Below are 23,510 nucleotides of genomic sequence, written 5' to 3'. Positions count from 1 at the left end.
CCCTCCCTGACGCCTCCCCATAAAGGGACCACGGACCCGCCCGCACGGCACACCGGCCAGGGCAGGAAGGGCTGCCCAACCGAGTGGGCCCTGGCCTCCGTGCCCGCCTCTCTTCCTGAGCAGCCCCGCAGCTGGCTCAGCTCCAACCCAGGACGGTCTGCTGGGGCGGCCCTGACCACAGCCCCGTGCAGGGGAGGGGCGGGGAAGTCAGAGCCACCTCAGGCTGTCCCTGGGGTGGGCTGAGGACCCACCGCCAGGAGATCGGCCCCAGGTGGGTAGTGGGACAGGACCAGGAAGGCCAAACCAGGGAGAACAGAGGTCACACTGGGTTCCAGGGGTAGAGACCCTAACCAGCCGAGGGAGGGAACGGCTGGACAGGCAGGGGGAGGGACGAGGGGGCAGGGACAGCCGGACGGTCCTGGAGCCACACAGCCGGGATGGCCCGCACAGCCCAGTTCACGGCGGGCAGGACTACGAACTGAATTCAGTCCAGGTTTGCTGAGAAAACTCTTCTAGTCGGAACTGGGTGTGAGGCGGGAAAGGCTGGGGCAGGAGCCGACAGGCGGGGTGACCCGGAGCCCGGGCAGCAAGCCGGCTCTCGGCCCTGGGAAGGAAGCACAAAGGGGCTCCCCGATGACAGCAGAGCCGGGAGAAGGCAGATCGGCGGCCAGACTGGCGAGGACGGACGCGGGAAAAGGGCCCCCACCCCTGTTGCTGACAAAACCCTTTCCTTAAGGAAAGGCCACACGGGACCAGGGTCGATGCACAGGACGCGTCAAGAAAGTGCAGGCAGAGGCCGCTGGGGACTGAGGCTAGCGTGAGTTTAGAAAACTAATTCTGACTTTCCAAAAACCTCCTCTCAGGCCCCTGTGAAGTTGTGAGCAGCCCCTGACCCCGGGGAGGGCGGGCGGGCAGGGCCGGGTGCGGCGGAGACCCCCCCCTGCCGAGGGAACCCGCCGGGCCACAGGCCGGGTTCGCGGGGGTCGGCCCTGCCCGGCGTGGGACAGGGGAGGCAGCGGCCCCCGTCCCCGTCCCCGACGGGTCCTCCTCGACAGGCCATTGACATTCAGAGCACAGAGGAGCTGAGCGGGTCAAGCCCCGACGTGGCTTTTGGACTCATGTGTCACAAATCAGTCTGGCCGCCTTCAAGCCTCGCGGATTAGAACAAGCACAGGGACAATCCGGGGCAGAGGCGCCCGCCCTGCCCACCCCTGCGCCCGCGGAGGGCCTGCGCCATCCAGATGCTAATGTGCTAAGTGGCTTAAGCGCTTCCGTGAATGGGGGAGGGCTCGGCGGCAGAAGGCCATTGTGGCCGCTCCGGACGCGATTCACGAAACTCTTGCTGCTTCTCAAAGGCATCTGCTAGAAACCTTTAAAAAAATTGCTTTATTTCGCCATTTCAGGCTCCCAAAGGATAAACATGTGATCATCCCGGGGGCTGGGAGAGGGGCCCGCCCTGCGGCTCGGCTCGGTCTCTGCACCCCCCACAGAGCCACCCAGGGGGGGGGGGCGGCGGGAAAGAAGAGATCAGGCCCCAGCGGCCGGCCTCCGCCGTCTCCGCTTTCAACCCAGTCATGCCCAGTCATGCAGAAACTGGCAGGCCAGGCCTTTCCGCTCGCCTACTTACGGAAGGGATTTTTCTTTTGAAAGGAGAAAAAAATACCCAAAATGCTATTTTTAAAGAGCCATCTAAGATGTATTTCATTACCAGCACCGCACGGAGTGCCAGGTTTTTGTCCTGGAATTTCACAGGATCCTGTCCCCAAGGCTGTCCACCTGTCGTGTGGACAATGAAATTCCTGCGTTTCTTCTCAGTCCGGGTAGGTTCTGAGGCAGGCTGCTGGACGGGGTACCCCAGGACCAGGGCCCCAGGGTCGGCCCAGAGGGCTACTTCCAGGGTTTTCTGCGGACCCTGAGGTTGACAGCCACAGCGAGACGGACACAAAGCCACCGCGGGCCTTGCCCATGCAGCAGCAAAGTCTGTGCCAGTGCTCCCACCGAACGGCCACAGCTGCCCCCCCACGGTGCAAATCGTGACGGAAGGCATGAGCACCTCCAGACTCTAGTGGCCTGCTCTTTAAGGTGCGGTCTCGCAGACCCCACCGTGTACCCTCCGCGGCCGAGACAAAGGACCGTGGTCCCCAGCAGCGTGGACGGCGAGCTGGCAGGGCTCCGTCCCCACTGGAGAGCACACGCGGGCTTGACCGACACCTACCACGTGGGTGACAGAGCTGCAGGGGTCGAGGGGCGCCTGGCCTCCCGGGGAGCTGGTGCTGGGTCAGACGGGTCTGGAGAGTCCTGGGTTCGAGTTTCCTTCTAGGCCTTATTGAACAAAGCCTGATTTGGGGGCAGCTAGGGAAGCTGTGTCCGTCAGGAAGCACGTCCCCGAGTCCCCACGATGCACTCTGGTCCGTGTGGGGACAGGCACACAGAGCAAACACATGTGAACGTCCATGTGAAAGACCCCACCAGGGACAGGTCCAGGCAAGGCAGCTTTAACCGGAGTTTGAAAGCCCAGGAATGGGGAGTCCCATCCCCGTCCACGAGGCCCGTGTGGGCTGGGAACCCGCGTTTGGCTGCGCTCTCCTGCCAGACTCAGGAGAAGTCCCAGCGGGAGCAGGCAGGGGTCTGGTCTCCCTCAAGCTTGGAAGAAGCCCACCCCCCAGGCTCACCCCCCAGGCCCACACAGGCTCTGCAAGTTCGGATGCACTCACGGTCATGGCACGGGGAAGGACCACTCCAGATGCAGTAGGGCTGAGTCGGGGCAAGCCTGGGGTCAGCAGGCTCTTTGCCGGGGCCCGTGACACCCCCCTCCCCAGAGCCTGGGCCAGAGCCGTGGCGGCCACCATGGCCGCAGAAGCAGAGCTAAGCTCCCGGGAACATGGGTCCCGGGAATGTGCCCCTTCTGCTCCTGGGACACCCTCTCACTGCCCACGTCCCGGGTCCCGGCAGTCCGCACATCCTGTCTCTGTTTTGATGCAAAGTCACCTGTTTGTGGAGCGTGAACCCCCTTCCTGCCTCTGAGCCCATCTGTCAGTGATGGCCAGGTCCCCACTAAGGGCCACAGGCGCCCAGAAGGTTCTTAGCAGACGGTCTGCGTGACTTGACCTTCCAGAAGCATTCTGAGGAGCTCCTGCTCCTCTGGGAACAGGATCAGAAGGTTCTGGAAGACGAAGCCCTCCTGCCCAGAGCACAGGGAGCGGCTGGGGACGAATTCATCCCCGTGGCCTCCAGGCCTGGCCGCGGGCTCCAGCAAAGCCGCCCAAATCCGCACCTGGGGAAGGGGCTCCCGAAGCATGGCTGGCGCCTTGAGGACACCAGACGCTCCCTGTCTGGCCTGGGGCAGAGCTTTCGGGAAGGGTGAGGGGGCCACTGTCCCCGGTCGCTGTCCCTCCCCCGGGCCGCACAAAGAGGCGGGGCAAGGTCGAATCCCGACTTCAGTGAGCAATGAAAACCGGTCGGCCAGATGTGCGCAGCTGTTCAACGTGCAGGGAGCGGACGAGGGAGCCTGGGCCCGGTCGTCCTCAGGACGGCCTCTGCTTTCCTTCCCTCACGCAGGGCCGCAGTCCGCATTCCACAGACCGGACGCGAGTCCCCAAGCCAGCCTGGGCCTCACGTCCAGACACAGCCGAGGCAGCTTCGAGTCAAACACTGGAGCGAATTCGTAAGGAATTAGGGCTACAGCCACAGGAAGGAGACTTTCCTGTTTTCAAACCAGGACCCCTGGAGGAGGCCCCGGGGCCCGTGGGAGCCTCTCAGCCCCCATGGCGTGGACACGTGGACGCGGGACACCCTCATCTGACCTCTCCTGCCAGGCCGCCCGTGGGCACACTCCGCATGTCTGAGCTAACCCCGGGCTTTGGCTGTTCACGTGCCTCCCGCTCCCAGAGAGGAAGAACCCCTTCAGGGGAAGGTGTCCGATCGCTGAGCAAAGTGTGTCTTCACGCCCCAGACATCAACCCAGGGAGGGAAGAGGAAGCTTCTCTTCACTCGTCCGCCGGAAACTCCCTGGGCTGCAAGTGCTTCCGGCGGACAAGTGAGGGCGGCCCAGGGAGGACAGAGGAGGAGGAGGAGGCAGGAAGGATGAGGGAGAAGCCCCGGGCCCCGCCCCTCGCCGCATGCCCAGGACTCCAGAGGACGGTCCCCTACTGACCCGTGGTCTGGCCTCCGCGAACTGGTGGGTGGGCTTGAGGACACATTTCCCCATCGCTCACGCCCTCGGGGAAGCAGGACCCTGCTGGAGGCCTTCCCCCCCGCCAGCTCCGCAGAACAGCACGCAGGCCCGCCAAGAGCGTGAGGTTGCAAACAAAGGCTCTAATTTCAGCCGCAGATGCTTGCGGGGCCGACTCTGGAAAGGCCGGTGGGAAAAGCTTGCAGAAGAAATGGCCCTTAAAACAACATCTCGAGGCTTCAACAGAGGGGCCAAGGAAGCGGTGAGCCCAGCAGAGGGCCCAAGGGAATGGGGGGCTGAGGGACATGCCTGCCTGCGGGTCGGCGCACACGGCACTCAGACAGCTGCCCCACAGCCAGTGTGGCCGTGGCCCTGGGGACGTGGCTGCCGAGCACGTCTGGGATCCTGGCACCCACAATAGGACAGACACAGCCATGCACGCCCAGCCTGTGACCGAAGCCCCCTTCCCTGTCCCGCACACACACACGCACGCTCGGAGACACAGGCAGCGGATGCACGTGTCCACACAGTAAACGTGCAGGAAACACATGTGCACACACGGGCAGCCCGTGTACGTATACACACGTCTGACCCACGCTCAGGCGCACACCCAGTGCACACACACATGCACACGCATCCCCTCGTGCACACACAGCTCCTGAGACGTGTGAAGGGGTGCGGGCCTGGGGGTCACAGACGGGAGTGTCCTGGCGGGGACCCCCTTGGTTTGGGGGACCAGGCTGGTCTGCGCTCACACAGAAAGTGGTCCTGAATGGGGCCAGGGGCCTGAAGACCAAGGAGGGCAGCTTGTACCGGGGTCTTGTCCTCCCTCGGGAAAGGTGCCCACTGCTCCAGCAGGCAACGCCCCCAACTGCCCCCAGGGTCCCCTGGCCCGTTACGTGGACTCCTCAAAGCGTGGACTTCCCACAAGCTCTAGCTCTTTCGAAGTTTCCCCCAAACCCTCTCAGTTGCCCTCTCAGGGGAACGAGACCTATTAATAAGCGTTGGGGACACACCACCACTGGGGACCCCAACGTGCCAATGCCACAGGAGGAAGGGCCCAGGCCAGCGCGCGGCGGGGCTGGGGGGGCCGCCGGCGGGTCAGGAGGAGGCACCGTGACGACGGTCCGTTGCAGGGCAGCATCCCGGCTTCCGACTGTGCGCTGCTCATCCACAACAACACACCGTGAAGACCCGTCCATCTCCTCTCCCAGGACGGCTCCAGGCAGGCCACAAGGGCTGGTGCTTGGGGGCACACGGGGCAAAGCCCAGCGGCGGTGGTGAGCCACACGGGACCGCGCGGCCGGTGTTCCGGAAGGAAGCCGCGTGCTCCTCTCAGCGCGGCGTCCGGCAGGCGCGCGCACGCCCACAGCTCGGGCCAGCACGAGGCCCTGCCTGGGAGACTGCACGCGCTCGTGGGTTAGTCTCCTGAGAGCACCCCGGGCTTCCACGGACACAGCGGGTCTCCGACCGGGAGGAGCGGGGGGCAGGGGCACCTCAGACCGACAGAGAGCCCCCCCAGCGAGCTTCGGCACCAGCCCGCGTCTGAAATCCCCACGAGCGGCACCGGCGCTGAGAGCGGGACAGAGGGGTCCGAGCCAGCGGCACACAGAAAACGGCAGGACAGGTTCGAGAACGTGGAGCTGACCGTGAATCAGCCAGCCAAGCGCCCAGCGCAGCGCACAGGGGAGGGGAACGTCTCCTCCCGGCTCCTTGCTGTAATTGTGGGACTAACCGTTCCGACGCCAGTCTACCAATCGGACATAGAAGCTAACGTCGGTAAGGCAAAGTCCGGGAGAAAATACCCGGCATGTGAAACCCGGAATCGTCACATTTAAGAATAACATCTTACATTCTTAGTGAAGAATAACAATTAAGAATAACAGTTTGCGGTCACCCGGGTGGCTCAGTGGGTTAAGCCTCTGCCTTTGGCTCAGGTCATGATCTCAGGGTCCTGGGATCGAGCCCCGCATCGGGCTCTCTGCTCGGCGGGGAGCCTGCTTCCTCCTCTCTCTCTGCCTGCCTCTGTGCCTGCTTGTGATCTCTCTCTGTCAAATAAATAAATAAAATCTTTAAAAAAAAAAAAAGAACAACAGTTTGCTTCAGCTTGATGCCACAGGCCCTGTAACAAACCAGATCAGAGAGAGGTCTCTTTCCTTCTGAAGCAATAATGAAATAAATGTAATGATCTGAATGAGAAAATCGGTTGTTCCCGTGCCAGCCTCTCGAGGAGCCCCACAGAGACGCTCACGCCCCGCACGCGCCCCGCCTGGGCCGCCGCAGACACCCGCGGTGCCCGGGGCAAGGAGGCCTCCTGGACACGCAGCCTGTCCACACGGGCCCCCAGTTCAGAAGAGAAACCCTCACGACCAGCAGAGTCGACAGAGAGGTCGGGGCTCGGGCCTGCGACCGCTCCACGCCCAACGAGCTTTCTCCGGTGCCTCTCGGACGTGGGCTGGCGTGACCGACGGTCCACCTGTCCCACGACCACCAGGTGCCCAGAGCTCCCGGGCCGCTCCCACCACAGCACAGCAGAAACACCGCCTCACTGCTGGGGGCTGTCACGGGCTGTCACGGGCTGTCACGGGCTGTCGGGGGCTGCCGGGGGGGCTGCCGGGGGGCTGCGGGCACCATGTTGGTGGTGGAATATCTGGGGTGCGGCGGGTGCAACAGGCTACGTGGAGACCAGAGGCCACCAGTGTTTCCTCCTGCACTCAGTGGGGGCACAGTGACCTTTCTGGCCGGCTGGGTCCTGGGGGGCACCCGGCGACGCTGGGCCAGCCCGTGATGGGGCGGCACCCCTTTCAGGTGAGTGGGAGCGCCCTCCCCAGGACGCAGGAGCACCCTGAAGGAAGGAGGCTGGCCGCAGTGCAGTCTGGCGTCCGGGGACTAGGGCTCTGGCCACCGGGGAGCTGGCCGCACCCCTCCTCTTGGCTGGGGTCCTTGGTGGTTGCGTGACGCAGGGAGCGTGCTCTGCCGAGGGTCCTTCTGGTCCGCTCCAAGGCTGTCCCTGTCAGCGCGGGGGGAGCCCCTCCCAGACAGGTCCCCACGGGCCCACCTGGCACCTGAGCACGGGCACGGTTCCGTCCCTGCCAACTGGGTTTTCAAAACGGCCACCAGCCTCCAGCACACATTCATCACCCTCGCTGTCAGGGATGAAGATGGCAGGTGGGCGCGGCCGGGCCTCGCGGAGACGGGAGCGCCTGGCACGGCCGTCACTCTCTGTCACTGCGGCCGGCCGGCTGAGCGCCCCAGCTGCCAGCTGCCACCGCGCCAGGCATGAAGCACAGCCTTGGAGCGGGGCCGCCCGCAGGGCTGAGCCGGAGCCTGCGTCAGACACCAGCTCCGTGACACGCGGCCCGCCGGCCGGCACGTGACGGTCGTGTCCGTGTGTGTTTTGATCGCGGCTCTGGCGCGGCCACGTTTGCTCCCGGGCCGTCTCCCGGCTCTGCCCTGCGAGCCCGCGGGCGTCTGTGCGCCTCCGAAACAGGAAGCTGCCGGCTCACTGGGCCGGGCCGTCTCTCCACACGCGGCCCCTCGGCCACGACACGGTCCCCCCGTCCTGCTCGGGCCTGGCTGACCCCCACGCCGGGAGACGCCCCGCCCCACCCCGCTCCGGCCGCGGGACGGACAATCGCTGCCTGTCCTTCACAGCGGCCGCGGCCGCGAGCCGCTCACTGGCCCCTCATTGTTCTGAGGCAGATTGAATTAACCTCTGATGACTCCTGCCGAGACGCCGCCCCAGGTCCGGGCGGGCTGACCCGGCCGCTCCAGCTGGGGGACGCGGCAACCAGACCCAGAGCCGAGTCAGGCAGCGGCTTCTCGGGACAGTGCTCCGTGGGAAGAGACCCAGTCGCTGTCCGGCAAGAGGCCCGTGTCCGTCCCAACGCCCCCTTCGGTCTTCCCGCTCGCACACTGTCCAGGGCCCTCCTGGCCACCAGCCACGCTGCCCTCAGGTGATCCGAAAACCACGTGTAGCCCCTTCTCCGGAACCAAGCGTAGAGGTTAGCATGTCCTTCTCCTCCCGTCCCCAGGACCCAGTCTGCAAGCACTGAATGTGGGCATCCGCAAGCGGCTTTTCCAGGAGGAGTCACGGCCCCGGGCGGTCTGCCTGTCCACTCGGGTGGAGAGGTGGAGGCCCAGGCCCAGGCCAGTGGTGGGCAGTGTGGGTCCAGCCCCGCCGCCTTCTTCTGGCCGGTGTCTCTCCTGGGCCGTGCTGTGGTTCAGAAGGACAGGTCGGGTGCCCCACTCACCTCCTTGGCACTGCAGAGGGACACAGAGCACCCCGGGCTCCGTGGAGGACGGACAGCGGCCCCCTCCTCCGGGCTGCCCACACCCCAGTGCCTGTCCGGGGCCGCACCTCCTACCCCGTCTGCCAACCTCACTGATGCCCCCAGACTGCACCTGAGAACCCGACAGGACCCCACAGCTCCCAGCAGTGCCTTCCCACAGGAGACCCCACCCCAAAACAGACCCTGCTGGCGTCTGGCCCGCAGACTCAGCGGCATCCGGGTCTCCTGCCAGGAGCACACGGTCCCCACGAGGACGGGCGCTCGGGAGAACGCCGCCCTCAGATCGCTATTTCGGCTCCCCAGGGTGCAGGGGACGGACGGAAGGCGGGTCAGGCAGAGCAGATGAGGTGCGGGACTCCGGTGTCCCCAGGCCGGCCAGGTCTTGGGGCCGTCCCACCACGAGGCAGACCCACCCCCACGGCCCCGCGGGCACCAGGCTGTCACCACAGGGCCAGGCCCTGCGTTCAGCCCAGACACGCAGCGGGCACACAGGAAGTCTCGCGGAGCAAACGAGGAGGGGACGCCGGCTGGAGCAGCCTGCCGGGAAGCGGTGACCAGAATCGGAGGCTCTGACCCGCCACGGGTGTCTGTGGCCCAGAACCACCCACGCAGGCTGGAGAAAGCCAACCGGCAGCTGACGGCCCCTAGGACGGCCCCCGCGAGGGTTCTGGAAACATGGCGGCAGGCACGGGGCCGCGGCGGCAGGGCCCAGTCCGGAGCTCACCCAGCCACCACGTCTGCGTCCTGTGGGAGCCGCGGCTCAGCAGCGCCGGCTCGGCGGGCGTCCTGGCTGCGCACCCGCGGGAGCCCGTCCCCCGACCCCCGCGGGCCGTGGCGCCCAGAGGGCCCTGAGATGCACGAGGCTCAACCTAATGCTTCTCAGCTCGGGGCCTGCGGGTCTGGGGCCCCACGGACGCGCTTCTGACACGCTCCCGGGGACGCAGCCGGAGGTGGAGCTCGACAGTCTCCGCACGTCCCCACTGGGCAGCTAAGTTGGAGCAAAGTGCAGTGGGTCAGAGGCCCGACGGAGAGCCTGCCCCTCTGTGCGCTGGGCCCTGAACCCACCGTCGCCAGGGCCGGACTCCGGCCGCTCCTCAACCGTCCGCTCGCAGGCCCGCCCGTGGGTACCTCAGGCTGACTCAGACTCTCAGGGTTCCCACAAAATCTCCATCAGTTGTTTTTTATAATTAAAGCCCCTTTAAGGGGCGCCTGGGTGGCTCAGTGGGTTAAAGCCTCTGCCTTCCGCTCAGGTCATGATCTCAGGGTCCTGGGATCGAGCCCCGCATCGGGCTCTCTGCTCGGCGGGGAGCCTGCTTCCCCCTCTCTCTCTGCCTCCTGCTTGTTCTCTCTCTCTCCCTTTCTCTCTGACAAATAAATAAAATCTAGTAAAAAAAAAAAAAAAAAAAACACACACACACAAAACAAACCTTTTAGAAAGCCAAGCCGTGGTAATAGTAGATTCTGATTTTCTAAGAGATGCTCATGCGGTACTTTAAAATTTGGTAACTAAAGACACCTTACCTACTGCCACTGAAATCAACCACCAGAGCCAGAAACTCGTTCTTTTCCAGTTTAACTTCTGTTTACATGAACCTCTGCCAACAAGCATGTTTACTGTTCAGCATTTGGCCTTTTAAGTGTTGTCCTGGCATCACGGGTTGAAGCAACCCCCAAATCTGTGTCCACCCTGACCTCCGAACACGACCTTATTTTGAAAGGAAGGTCTTCGTAGACGTAATTAGTGAAGGGTCTTGAGACGAAACCAGGCTGGCTTTTGGCTGGGCCCCAAGGCGAGAGGACAAGGACGAGGAGGAAGGGAGAGGCCGCGTCAGGACAATGAGCTCAGAGAACGTGTCGTGTCAGTCCCATGCTACCATCGGGGCGCCTTCTGTGACCTTTCGAGGCCTCCCTGGACCCCTCCTGTCCACGCCAAGAGCCCTCATCCTCCCAACGACACACCCCGGGTGTCCCTGCCCTTGGCCTGCTGTGGCTCGGGCCTCGGGTTCCTGGGACCTCCAGCCACCGACCGTCCCGTGCCTCCCCATCACCGCCACCGTGGGGCCTCCCAGCAGGGCAGTCAGCAGGGACCTGGAGGGACACGTGGAAACGTTTAAGAGAGGGTGCACCAAGAATGTATTTATTACGTGACCTCCTCAAAGGAGGGACGACACAAACGGAAGAGCGTTACCGTCTTTGCAGGTACTTAAAACCATACTTGGTGCCTGACGTCACACAGACGTGCAGGGTGGGAAGGGGCAGACGCTGTGGGATCGCAGCTTGTCACCATCTGAGCTCCGGAGACGTAGGCAGCCTGACCTCCCCACGTCCCTCGCCCCCTTGGCTGGTGGTGGGGTGTGGCCGACTGCCCTGGGGTGGGGGATGGGGCCAGGACCCCGAGATGCTGGGCGGGGGCCAGTCGGGCTGACAGGAGGAAGGGGCCCAGTGCAGGAGCCTGTGGGCATGGGCAGGGGCAGGCACGTGTGGGCTGCTCCGCTTCTTCTGAAAATGTGAATCCCCTCCCACGAAGAGCATTTCAAGTCATTCCTTCTCTAAATCCGTAAATTCTGACGGGAAAATCATCAGAACCAAGACCCTCCTTTGCTCTCCTGCTGGAAAGGGAGGAGAACGCGGGACAGACTTTCAGACTTGGTAGCCCTTCCGATACGGACGCTTACGGATCCCGGAACCATCGGGTTACGGCAGCTCGAAGACTCTTGAAGCTCCTCAGCGATCTTGAGAAACACGTCGGCCGTGAGGAGAAGCGACCCCGGTTCGCAACAGCCCCTCCCACCTTCCGGGACCACCGTGCGCAGGAGCCCCTTGGGGTAGGACACGGGCCGAGCCGCGAAGGCCACGGAGCAGGGGAGAGGCATCAGAGAAGGCACCTTGAGCGTGAGGGCCACGTTACGTGACAAACGGCATGCAGCGTCCTTTGTTAACCCTCTGAGTGCTGCCCGCCCTCCGCTGTCTTCCCGGAGGGCGTGCGGCACAGGGGCCCGGCTCCACAGGTCTCAGCCCGGGGTGGGCCAGTGTGGTTCTCGGGCAGGAGGCTCTGACGGCACCGGCCCCAGCGCGACCGGCTCCCGCCACCCCGCGGCTCCCGCCCTCTGCAGGCTCAGCCTCCTGGCTCAGCCCCTGCGGGGAGCCGCCGCGCCGTGCACCACGCACCCCTGGGGCAGCGCCCCTGCTGGGGTCTCTGTTTCACGGGGAAGAAAAGGCCACGTTCGACTGTCCTCGGACCTCCCCGAGTGCACAGCCTGCTAGGTTAGGCCAGAGGGGCGAGGAGGGGCAGTGTGCCCAGCGGGCTCACTGTCCCGCATGCCCGTCAGGAAGGACCCCTGCGTAGAGGGTCAGGATGTCACAGAAGTGTGGCTTTTCAACCCCCAGTGGCCTGAAATTAATGCAGGTGGCGGCCCTTGGGGAAGGACCCTGGGGCCCTAACAGCATCAGACACGGGGTCACGTTTCCACAAGACGGACAAGCTCCCGGGCTCAGACAGGGCCCCGATGGACTCACCCTCCACCCTCCACACGGGGAAGGGCAAATGAGCAGCACCATGTGCAGGACTTCACAGTCCCGGTGGGGCTCACTGGCCCGTCCTGGCAGACAGCCCCGCGCCGCAGCACCGGTGCTCCCGTCCCCTGGCCTGCCAGCTCCTGCAGTGTGCCCAGACGTGCCCGCCTACCGCCTGTGGGCCCGCCCAGTGGGGCGCCATCAGATCAGTTGCATCACGAGAGAATTCCCACACATCCCTCATCTGTCGCCCACAGGGAGCTGTACGGATGGACAGCCCGCCCCCTGTGACTTCCAGGAACAACTTCTGCAGAGACAGACAATGGACGCGCAGTGGGGTCTGTGCCCCGGGATCCCGACCGGAGGGCGATCGCTTGAACAGCCCCCGTGTCTCCACCGGGGGTGCACTGTGCCCCTGCTGTGGGCTGCCGGCCTCCCCGTGCAGGCCTACTGGCGGGGTCTGGGAAGACTCCCCTTGACTGCCGCTGCCACTGGGGCTGTGGTCCCTGCTGCACGGGCACACGGTGGACCCTCGGCCCCGAGCCAGAGCCCCAGGCCCCCTTCCCGGCTGCGGAGGTGATGCTCTGAGGTCCCACGGCTGGGACAGTGCAGGGCCAAGGCCGTCTGTCCACACCTGTTCTTAGTGGAACGTCCCGCCGGGGGCCCATGGGTGCACCCAGGAGACACAGGCCTCCACGCCCCAGGAACCGAGTGACGTCCACGAATCTTTCGGTGAAAGACTGGTTTCCCGCCTTCTCAGCGATGAAGTGGAGGGAGCAGCCCCTCCGGCCGCGTCTCCCCACCGGCTGTCCGCTTTTCAACAGCGGACAACAGAACCGTCACAGCCGGACGTGATGGCACGTCGTTGGCAACGACCACCTGAGCACTGCAGAGGTGGCGGGACTCTGTCCCTTTCTGGTTTCAGTAATGGCCCCTTTCAACTCTAAAACCTCCTTATGAGGAATATTTGCCTTAAATACCAGCAGTGAGAACGACAGAGCTGATCCTGCTTGTGAGGGCCCTGACCGTGGGCTCCCGGCGAGGCTGGGGCAGGTGCCTACCTCCACCACGGACTTGGAGTCCAGCCGGAAGTTGAAATCGCCAAACACAAAGTAGGACACTTTCTCGAATCGCTGGTCGATGATTCTGGGAGGAGAGAAGGAGACAACACCACCGTCACACCAGGCAATCAGCTCTCCGCTGCCCCACGCCCCATGCACGCGCCTTCCATGTGCTCCCGAGCAGCAGTGACCGCGACGCACCCACCAGACGCACGCGGCTCTCTCCACACGGTCACGCGTGAGCCACCTACGTGTCCTGCCCTGTGGGCCCGCACAGCGTGGAAACCGCATCTGGTGGGAAGCGTCGCCTGCGCGCGGGAAGAACGATGGCCGGGCGCGGGGCTCCCGGGGGGAGCCGGTGGGGACGCGGGGGCAGGACCGCTGGCCGGGACCTTGGCCTGGCATGTCCACGACCCCTCCCAGCAGGACGGACCCCTGTGTCGGCTCTGACGCGTTCCGGTATCGGCCCGTTTCCACATTTCCGAGGCACAAAAGCACGGTGAGGTGCGAGGCCAGGGAGGCGCGGGCTGCGTCTTTCCATCGTCCGTGGCCCCTCCTGCTCTTACACTGACCTCGCACACGCCAAGTGCACCGGCCCACGGCCTCCTCCCAGTCACCTCTCCGCTCACGGCGAGGCGCGAAGACGGCCCCTCCACCCGCCCCAGCGTTACCCAGCGCGATTAATGACCACCGTTCGCTTCTGGCGGCAAAGCCGAGCGCCGGTTACTTTCATGGGACGGCAGAACGCGAAGCAGATGTCCGCGGAGCAGAGCACGTGCTCGGTGCAGGCGGACGGTCGGGGGCAGGGCTCCATTCTCGCACCTGCTGGGACAGAGCTGTGGGGCTGCAGGGGCACAGGGCGGAGGGCACATCCCCGGATGGACTAAAACCCAATGTCGTCAGGCCAGCAAAGGCCAGGAGCAATGTCTTACCCAGATTGACTTGGAAACCTTCTCTGGTTACCAAGAAATCTGGTGCATCTCCAGTCCCCCTGGTAACGCCTCTCTGTGCCCGCGGGGCCTAGCATGATGCTTGGGCGCCGTGTCCCCTGCCTCGCCCCTGCGGTTCCCCCGCCTCAACCCCGGACGCCGGCACGGCTTACCACTGCTTTGGCCTCCTCGATTCGTTAGCTTGAGAGACAGAAGGACGGACAGAGCACAGGAGCACATGATGCCATGGCCAGCTCCGTGATGCTCTCCTGGGTCACAAGAAAGGTCTCCATAGGCCGTGACTGCTCGTACCTGGCTGTGAGCAGTGGGGGTACGGGGGGTCCTGGTGTCGGGAAGCTCACCAATGCCTCATGGCACTTGTTGACACTCTGTCCATCTGTCCCGTCCAGGGGAACAAGCTGCACTTCCGCTCCCCCCACCCCTGCGCATGCCCCACACGAGGCCGCCCGCCTGCTCAGAACGTGTTGAATCTGCCTTTTCTGTCCTGACTCGTTTCCACCCTGTTCTTCCGTTTCTCGCCGCTTTCCTGATGAGCTCAGGAGCAGCCCTCGGAGCCGGTGAGGACCCACCCTCTGGGTCCGTGGCTGGCTGGCATCTGGGTTCGTGGGCCTCCCGCCGTGGCTGACCTCCGCCTCGCGCGAGCGGGCCCCTGTCCGGGCATCCGAGCTCGGCTGGGAAAGGTCGCGCAGCTCCGGGCACGGACGGCTCCCCTCTTCCCACCTTCACGGCCCCGTCAGCCTCTGACCGGTCCGGAACCACGGTGTGACGCTGGGAATCTCCATGTATCGATTCTCCCGGCAGCCAGCTGGCGCCCGTGTGTTCCACACTCCATCCTCTTCCCGGTCGGTTCACAGAGCACAAAACCCCCCAAATCACTTGGCCTCTCGAGGCCCTGCACTGCTCCCCCGCAGACCGTCCCTGACCCCACAGGCTGGCCGGCGGCGTGACTTTCCACAGGGACGCCCGTCCTGAGGACGATTCCTCCAAGGACATCGCGGCTGTTTTCACATTTCTCTCCTACTTCCATCACTGTATCATCTCGTTACAGTCCACAAATACCCCGTTTTTCTTTTTAATTGGAAACACTTTCCACTCCCACATGCATTTGAAAAGGAAAGATCACCGGTGAGTGGAAACAGCAGGTTCCTTCACTTGTTACAAACTGCTCAGAAACATAGGGGCGCCTGGGGGGCTCAGTGGGTTAAGCCTCTGCCTTCGGCTCAGGTCATGATCTCAGGGTCCTGGGATCGAGCCCCGCATCGGGCTCCCTGCTGGGAGCCTGCTTCTCCCTCTCCCACTCCCCCTGCTTCTGTTCCCTCTCTCGCTGTGTCTCTGTCAAATAAATAAATAAAATCTTAAAAAAAAAAAAAGGAAGGAAAAAATACAAGTGTCGGGGTGCTGGTGGGGCGCCTGCTGCCTCAGCCCAGGGTTGCCCCTCCCCCGGTCCCGCGTGGACCCCCTCCCCCACCCTGAAGAGACGGAAGCTGCTTCTGCCATTAAACAGCTTGAGAAGAAAAAACTCTTCAGAGAACTAGTGTACGGCACCTGGAAAGGTCTCCGATGTCCCATCAGGACACTTGAGCACGGCCTCACGGACACAGGGTGCAGGTCGGGGGCACAGTTGCCCCAGCAGCTTGGAGACGGCCTCAGCCCTCCGGGCCAGGTCACAGGGACAGAATACAACCGTTGGGCTTTAATCACATGATTTTAAGAACCCAAACCAGCATCATTCACAGCTTTTCATGGGGACAGAGTTCTATCTTCTGAGGTCACACCTGTTGCCCCCCCGGGCACCTGTCCCCAGAGGCTCCCAGAGGAGGCACAGGGTTGCCTCGGCAAACAGCTGCTCCCGCGATCCGGCCTGCCCTGCCCCGTCTCAGGACCCCGCTGCTCCCTCCACGCCACTCCCCTCCCCCACAGCCCACGCCCGGCCGGGCTTCCTGACCTGGCCAGGATGGCTCCTTGAGCATCATTCCACCAAGGTCTGGACACACAAAGGCCAGGTGGGTGCCGTCCGGGCCGAGGGGTCTCTGAGGTCGGGACTGCTGTGCCGGGGACGGTTTCCTAATGCTCATCCGCTGCCGACCCCCGGCGCCGGCCGGTCGCTGGGAGCGGGCGAGGATGGGTGAGCAGAACGTCAGCACGGCGCCTGGACCCCCGGGGCCGCGCCCCAGCCCCCCACCAGCGTCCACGGCCTCGTGTCTCACAGACGCATTTCTCTTTCCTTTCTTTTTTTGATTTTTTTTTTTTTTGAGAAAAACTAAACCAAAGCCCATTCCGGCTGGTTCCTGCTCCCTCTGCGTGTCGGAGAATCTATGTTTCTGATGATCCCTCAGCTTCTGTCCACCAAGAAGCACCGAGCGGCGGTGCTCCTGGGGGCGGCTCACGGGTCAGACTCCTGACCCCGCTCTCTGCACACGTGCTGCTCCTGGGACGGGGGCCACGGAGGTCGAGACTAGGTGGGACCACAGACACATGACGCGGGTGTGCTGCGTACGTGCTGTACGTGCAAGTCCTGCGTGTGTAACCGTTGCACACGTGTGGGCGTATGTACACACATCACGTATGTGCACAGTCTGTTTCTTACCAAGGATTCCTCCTCTGAAGAATCTCGGAGAAGAATCAGAGCGGGAAAGAGCGTGAACACGCGCCCGTCAAGTCCCGTGTGCTGAGCCCACACCGTCTCGTAAAATCTCCGCCTTAAGAAATGCCATCTGTCCCGTGTGATTTATGGGACGTCCCCGTCAAGCCCTGGGCGGGAACAAGGCAAGCACCTCATATTTTCTGGGATCAATGAACATTCAGAAGGTGTGTGAAGCCACTGGAGTCACTGGGCTGCTCTGGGTCTCCGGGACACGTGGAGGCCGTGGTGGGAGCGGCAACTGCCCACAGACAGAGGGACAACAGGAACCACAGAGGTCAGGTCCAAGCCTGGGGTTCCAGCGAGCGGGAGACAGCACCAGTGAGAGGGTGTTCCCAGGACCGCAGAGAGCCCGGGCTCCTGCGCGCACTGGCCGTGGGCCGCCCACGTCCCCACAGGTCCCGGCCTGACGGGTCGGATAGCAGCAGCAGGACGCCGGCAGTGGCGCTGTGGGAACAGACCACAGAAGCAAACAACTATGGGCTCATGGGACGGTATCGGGCTGAACAGACTCCACAAAGCTCCAGGGCGTCCAGCGAGAGAACGGGCCCTTCCTGCCCGCACGGTGCTCAGGATGCCCACGGCGGTGCCTGCCCTGCCCCCGAGGGAGCCACGTCATCTACAGGGAATCGGTCAGCAGGGCCGGATTCTTAGAACACTATCATTAAAAATCTAAGTTTTATCCCATTTCCATGCCCGGCTCCTCTTGATGTAATGGCCTGTGTTCATTAATAACAAGCGCCGTCCGCAGCGCTGGCGAGACGGAGGCTGTCAGGGCCGAGGCAATCGCCTGAGTGCCGGGCCCGAGGCCCTCACGGCACTCACGGCTAATTTCAGTATAGAGCCATTTGGACCAAGAGAAAAAAGTTGTTTTAAAATTAATTACCTTGTCAGACGCTATTATGATTAAAAAGTAGAACCACATCAATATCCTGTGCCTAATTCAAAAAGAGAATTACAAGAAAAGCCATAAAAATCCATTTTTTAGGCCTTGAAAACAGAGTCTCGTTCTGTTTTGACAGGCGATTTCATCATGGAACGAGGCCCGCTGACACGCCTCGTGTCTCGAAGACGAGATGTTCCCTGGGCCGAGTCGGACACTCCGGCGTTCCCGGCTGGTGGCCGGGGTCAGCGTCGGGAAGGCAGACACCTGACTGTCCCTCTGGTGTCAGGCGACGTCCCCACCGGCCGTCTGAGGGGCCTGAGTGACGGCCCGCTGACCGGCCGGCTGTGAGCGCTCAGTGCACAACACACTCCCCAGGGCCAGGCGTCTCGCGGGCCCAGTGACAGAAGGTGTGACTCCTGAGGCGCCGGAGGTGGGGAGCGGTGCGGCTCGGCAGTGGGGCGTGGTAGCAGGCCTGGCAGGGACATGTGTGCTGGGACCTTGGCGCGTCCCTCGCTCGAGGGCACCTTGCGGTTGGTGCTGGGGGCGGGGGGGCGCACAAACCGTCGGCCACAGGCATGGGGTCAGCTGGAGGGGCCACGGCACAACCCGGCAGCACCGGGCCGGGCAGAGCTCTCGGGGCTGCGGCAGGAGTCTCAAAGTCCACCGTTTGCCCGACCCCCGCTGCAGACCGCTGCCGTTTCCAACACCTGCGTCTCGTCTTCGCAGCTGGAGTCCGTGAGGCCCTGCTGAGCCCCGCGGGTGTCCCTGTCCCCTGTCCTCAGGTCAAGGCCCCAACCGCCGTGTGGCTGGCCACGGGCCCGACGCACCACTGGGAGTGGTGAGAAGGGTCCGAAGGTGGGGCGTGCCCAGGAGCAGAGCCTCCGCGTGCTCTCGGCCGCGTGCGACACGGCGGCCCGGCTGTGGCTCCTCGGCAGGACCCGGTGAGCGGGCGTGCTCCTGCGCTGTGAGGAGCGCGTGTCGTCTGAGCCACGGGTCTGCGCGCTGCGGCGTGAGGACACAAGACGACTCTAGCCAGTGGGGCGGTCCCTGCCCCGGCCCCAGGGTCCTTGTCGTGCGCTGCCACGGGGCTGCTCATGCCGGCATTTCCCAGTGACCGAGGCCCTGCCGCTGCCAGCCGCTGTCCTCCAGCAGAAGCACGCGGGGGCAGGCCCAGGATGGCAGCTCCCGGGAGCCTCGGGCAGTGGGCTTCCGGCTCCAGACCCGGCCGCAGCCCGCAACAGCAGAAGAGAGGAAGACGTGTTTTCGGCACTGACAGCCACTCTGAGACGGCTCCACGAGCCGCGCGGTCGCAGAAGCTCCTCGGGTGTCAGGCAGAAGACACAGGCGTTAGTGTCCTGGAAAGCCGAGGGCACCTTTAAAACCTCCGCTGCCAGCGAGCCCAGGAAACATGTGGGACGCACGCCACCCCCGGTCCCTGGACCAGCGTGAGCACGGGCGCTGCCCGGGCCGAGGACGCGGGAGGGCCGCCCGTCCAGAGTGCAGAGGGGCCAGACGCCGACAGCAGCGGTCGGTGGCCAAGACGCGGTGGGACGGGACCGACGCCGACGCCGCGGACAGAGGCGCTCAGCGGGACGCTCGGGAACGCGCAGCGACGGGGCTTGCACGACGCGCTTGCACGAGTGACCGCGTGAGCGCCACAGACGGAGGCCACGGGGGCCCCTCGGACGGGGGCGGCGGCAGACACGAGAGTCGGGCTCGAGGACGCCGTTCTATGTCCTAACAGAAGGACACACGAGACAAACATGGACGCACGGCCGTGACCAGCAGACCGCAGGGCACACAGTCTGGAAGCTTTCTGGACGCTTGAACTTGTTTTCAGTGAAATAAAGTCTGTTTCACAGACACCGTCCATCGTGAGACGGAAGGAAGAATGAGCTCGTGTTGTCGGGACGGCGACTGGACTTCACACGTCTTCACAGCCGCTCCCACTGGGTGTCGGGAACACGCTGGAGGCCCAGAGCCCGCAGGCTGAGCGGGGGCGAGGACACGGGCCTGTGTGGCCCCCGAGTGCACGCCACACAAGACGCACACGACAGGTGCCCTCGGCCTCCGGGCTGGCGGACACCGCAGAGGACATGTGCACGTCCAGCAGCCCACGGGCACTTGGAGCAGGAGCTGGCCACGCAGGGGACTGTCCCGAATGACCCCAGTCTTCAGCGCTGTGCTCGCCTCTGCCTAGAGACGCAGCGGCTTTTCTTCTGCTGAACAGCCGGGCGATTCTGGGAACTGCCTGAAGAGAAACGTTTAGGTTGGAGGGTCTTTGAGCAGCTGACAGCTGACTGATGGCCGCCCAGGAGGCCACAAAGGGGAGCGGTGCGGCGGCCGCATCACATCGCCTCTCCCTGGGAAACTAATTGCTCCCAATTGTTCGGAGCAACATTATTTTTCTGGCAATCATTTCCTTTGAATGCCCAAAATGAGCATGAAACAGCTCTTTTGCCTGGACATAAAAGTTAAATGTCCCAATGTTGATCAAATTAACTTGAGCGCCAGGACAATGGACTGTGTTTCTGAGGAAATAATGGGGGACAACGGGGCGCTTCATGCCGAGATTTCACAGTTGTAACGTAGAATGTTTTGTTGGACTAAGCCAGGCCACGTTTCAAAGGGGGGCACAGAAGAGCCCTGTCACTTGTGGAAAAAAATCCCATTTCACGGCCAAAAGCTTGGGGAGCCGTCAGGAAGCTGTGGCGCTGGCGGCTCAGGAGGAACGGTGCTCCAAGCTCCCCGCCCGGTTTCAGCCACAGAACGCGCCCGGAGTGCTCAACCGTGCGCAGCCGTCGGCACCGGGGGCACGCGCTCCCGCAGGAGGACGGGTCCCCGGGTGCACCCGGGGCCCAGGCGGACGCTCTCCTAATCACGCACGAAAAGCAAAATATTCATGAACCGCACAAGAAACATTAAAATTATTATTTGTATAAATCCCAGAGGGCCCGCAGCCTGTGCTCTCTTAGTGCTGACGTCAGCCAGGGGTCCTGTCCAGGTGAGCCCGGCCGGGGTCCGCGCCAGCACAGCGGCTACATCCTCCGCGAGGCGCCCCGTGGCATTCGCTGTCGGCACTGCCGGGGGCGATCGCTTCCCAGGAGTCTGCACGCTGCAGACAAACGCTTTACCTCGTGGGTTTCCGTACACTATGTTTTCGTTGCGGAACAATCTTGGATTTACAGAAAAGTTGTCCCCGTAGCGCTCGGTGCCTCCGGGCTTTCACCCAGGCCTCCGTCCGGCGGCCCGGGGGGACGGTATGCGGGGCCGCTGGGCCACTTCTGGCCGGGTCTGACGCCACGGGGAGGTGAAACTGGAACCAGGCAGGCTCCCCTCGCAAAAGCCTCCTTGCTGTCTCCCCGCGTCCCCCCAGAGCACGGCGGACAATGCTCCCTTAGGTTCCCAACGCCGTGAATGGGGCACTGTTGGTGGCAGCGTCCATTCAAAGGGCCAGCGTGGCATTGTCCTCCCGATCGGCGAAGCAGAATGCAGTCTGCTGGTGGCTGCCAAAAGGTTAGGCGCCCGATGAAAGGACGGCCCGTCAGTCAGCACCCGTACAGAGCTGCCCTTTGTGCGGGGCGGCCCGGCCCTGCTCCGCGGAGGTCCGGCTCTGCAGCGGGCTGAGCTCCGCACAGAAGCGATTCATGGGAACGCACAGTCGCAAAAAAGTGCCCCAAAGCCAACGGCTGCTTTCCCGGAGGCCACGAGGAGCAGCGCAGGGCGACGACACGTTGCAGCGGCCGGCCCCGCGGACAGCCTGCTGCGGTCACCCAGACCAGACCGCTCAGGGGTCCGTCCCCCCGCGGACAGCCTGCTGCGGTCACCCAGACCAGACCGCTCAGGGGTCCGTCCCCCCGCGGACAGCCTGCTGCAGTCACCCAGACCAGACCGCTCTGGGTCCATCCTGACCCCCAGACTCTGCGGGAGGTGCCGGCGGGCGGGTGCACAGAGTCCAGCCGGCCGGAAGGCCCACACAGGGTCCCGGCTCCCACCCACCGGAGCAGCTCAGGCCGGGGAGACGGCCCACGGTTCTCCCGAGGTGTGCCCTCCCCTGAGGGCCGCTCCCTCGCACATCCCTGCCTTCCTGGCCCCTCCGGGAGATGGCTGGCCAGGGCCCACCCAGGTGTCCTGACCGGCCCGGGCAGTGCCGGCGTTCCCCCAGCACAGATGTGCGGCTGCGGAGCCCTGCATGCTCGGGGCCCTCCGGAGCGGGTGTGCGTGGGAACGGGACGGGGGGAGCTCCGCGCGGTGGGCGTGGGCTGGGACTCAGCTGCCCATGCCCAGGCTTCAGGCCGGCTCAGACCACCGGGCCCCTGCAGTATCCGAGGCGTCCGAACCGCCTCTGAGCCTAGCTCAGCCGGGGCCCAGGGGGCCAACACAGAGCCTGCTCTGGGCTGACGGCCAAGGCCCTCCACGCGGGAGCAGCAGCAGAAGCAAACGGACCCGAGTCTCATATGCAGTTCCTCCGAGCGGACCTAGCAGGGGCGGCAGGAGCCAGGGTCCCCAGATGTGACCCTGACGGCACGAGGCCGAGAGCTCCCTGTGCAGAGCACGCCCCGGCTGAGTCCCGCGAGCAGCCCCGGAGGGCCGTGTGTGTGTGGAGTGGGCGGCCGGGGCCGGGGCGGTGCTGGGTGCAGGAGGGAGGGGTCAGCGGTCAGAGTCTAAGTTCTTGGCACATGTCCGCGGATGCCCAGCTCCGTGCCCTGGGATGGAGCAGAGGTGGGGTGGGGCAGGGCCCCCAGGGAAATCTGAGATTGCCTGAGCAGAAATGGGGACAGCTCTCCTAAGGCCGAGTGGGTCGCTGACATCCCTGGGGGCATGGAAGCTGGCAGGACTGTGACCTGAGGGTTGACCTGAGGACTAGGCAGAACCGGACAGCGGTTCTCAGCAAGCCAAGAGGGATGCTGGCCCAGGACCAAACAACACCCACTGCTGGTCGTAGAGCAAGGGGCTGTTTCCCTTCCCAGGTGCTCACCAGTCCTGACCGCCAGCACGGTCGCAACGAGACCACAGACACGCAGCGCGGGCATGCGCGGGCAGCCGGCCACGTGGGGTCCAGCCCAGCGGGAGCGCGAGGAGCGGACGGAACGAAAACAGGCCCGTAGGAGCCGGGGCAGGTGGACTGCGAGGCCTCCAGGCCCACAAACCCGGGGCCCCGAGCCCAGCGGAGCCATGGAAAGGCCCGCCTGCGGTCGGCAGAACATGCAGCAGCGTCCCCGCGCCCTGGGCCAAAGCGTGGGTGCTCCCGCGGCCGTCTCTGTACGCTTGCCTCGCTCTCCGGGAGGCAGCCCCCGCCTTCAGGTCTGTCTGGCTGAGCCCGCACAAGCCTTGGGACTGGGGCTGGGATGTGGGGCAGCATCCGCGGGTTTCGTATTTCGGCAAACAGGAAACAACCAACGTGGGCAGCAAGGGCCTTGAGAGGGCGCGAGCCGCCGTCCTCGGAGGAGGTGGGCGGGAGGGGCGGCGCGGCACCTACCTGTCGAGCACGTAGCCCAGGGCCTTGTGCCGGATCCCCGAGTACACCGAGGGGCTCGTCTCCCAGGCGACCAGATTGGAAGCGTCATGAAAAAGATGGATGTTGACCAAGTCAAAGGCACTGCGGGGACAGAAGGACACATGTTGACAGAGGGTTGGTCCACAGGCCACACGACGTGGCCCAGCTCCCCAGGATGTCGTGGGGCCTGGGCCTGAGGGTCACAGCACGCAGCACCCCCTGCGCCCAGCCCTGTCCTCCTCGGCCGCTTCATGTCCCCCCAGAGCACATCCCCTGCCTAGTCCGAGCAGGGCACACACGACCTCACAGTCTGTAAATATACCGGGCCAGCAGGGAAGGGGCTGTTTCAAGTCTCCCCCACCAGGAGGGAGCAGAAGGATGAGAACAGGAGGAAGGGAGGAGGGGGAGGAGAAACAAGGGGAGGGGAAGGAAGCGGGGGGAAGAGGAGGAGGCAGCAGAGACCGGGGCCTAGACCCCAGGCAGGGCAGCGGGCATGTGG

The 23,510-nt window shown here is 64.2% G+C and overlaps 1 protein-coding gene across 2 annotated transcripts in view; it reads right to left on the bottom strand.

The window, feature by feature from the left end:
- Window positions 1-23,510, bottom strand: part of INPP5A (inositol polyphosphate-5-phosphatase A) — a 157,449-nt gene that overhangs the window by 20,213 nt on the left and 113,726 nt on the right. For both annotated transcript variants that reach the window (XM_044240766.1, XM_044240767.1), the window contains exons 8-9: window positions 22,994-23,113; window positions 13,038-13,122 (exon numbers count right to left, since the gene is read on the bottom strand). In XM_044240766.1, the coding sequence (XP_044096701.1) occupies window positions 13,038-13,122; window positions 22,994-23,113 (205 nt within the window). The remainder of the gene's footprint in view (window positions 1-13,037; window positions 13,123-22,993; window positions 23,114-23,510) is intronic.

The sequence above is a fragment of the Neovison vison genome, chromosome 2, assembly GCF_020171115.1.
Source record: "Neovison vison isolate M4711 chromosome 2, ASM_NN_V1, whole genome shotgun sequence".
In the NCBI taxonomy this organism is placed as follows: domain Eukaryota; kingdom Metazoa; phylum Chordata; class Mammalia; order Carnivora; family Mustelidae; genus Neogale; species Neogale vison.
The sequence above is the reverse complement of the archived record's forward strand: the minus strand, read 5'-3'. Positions and strand labels throughout refer to the sequence as shown.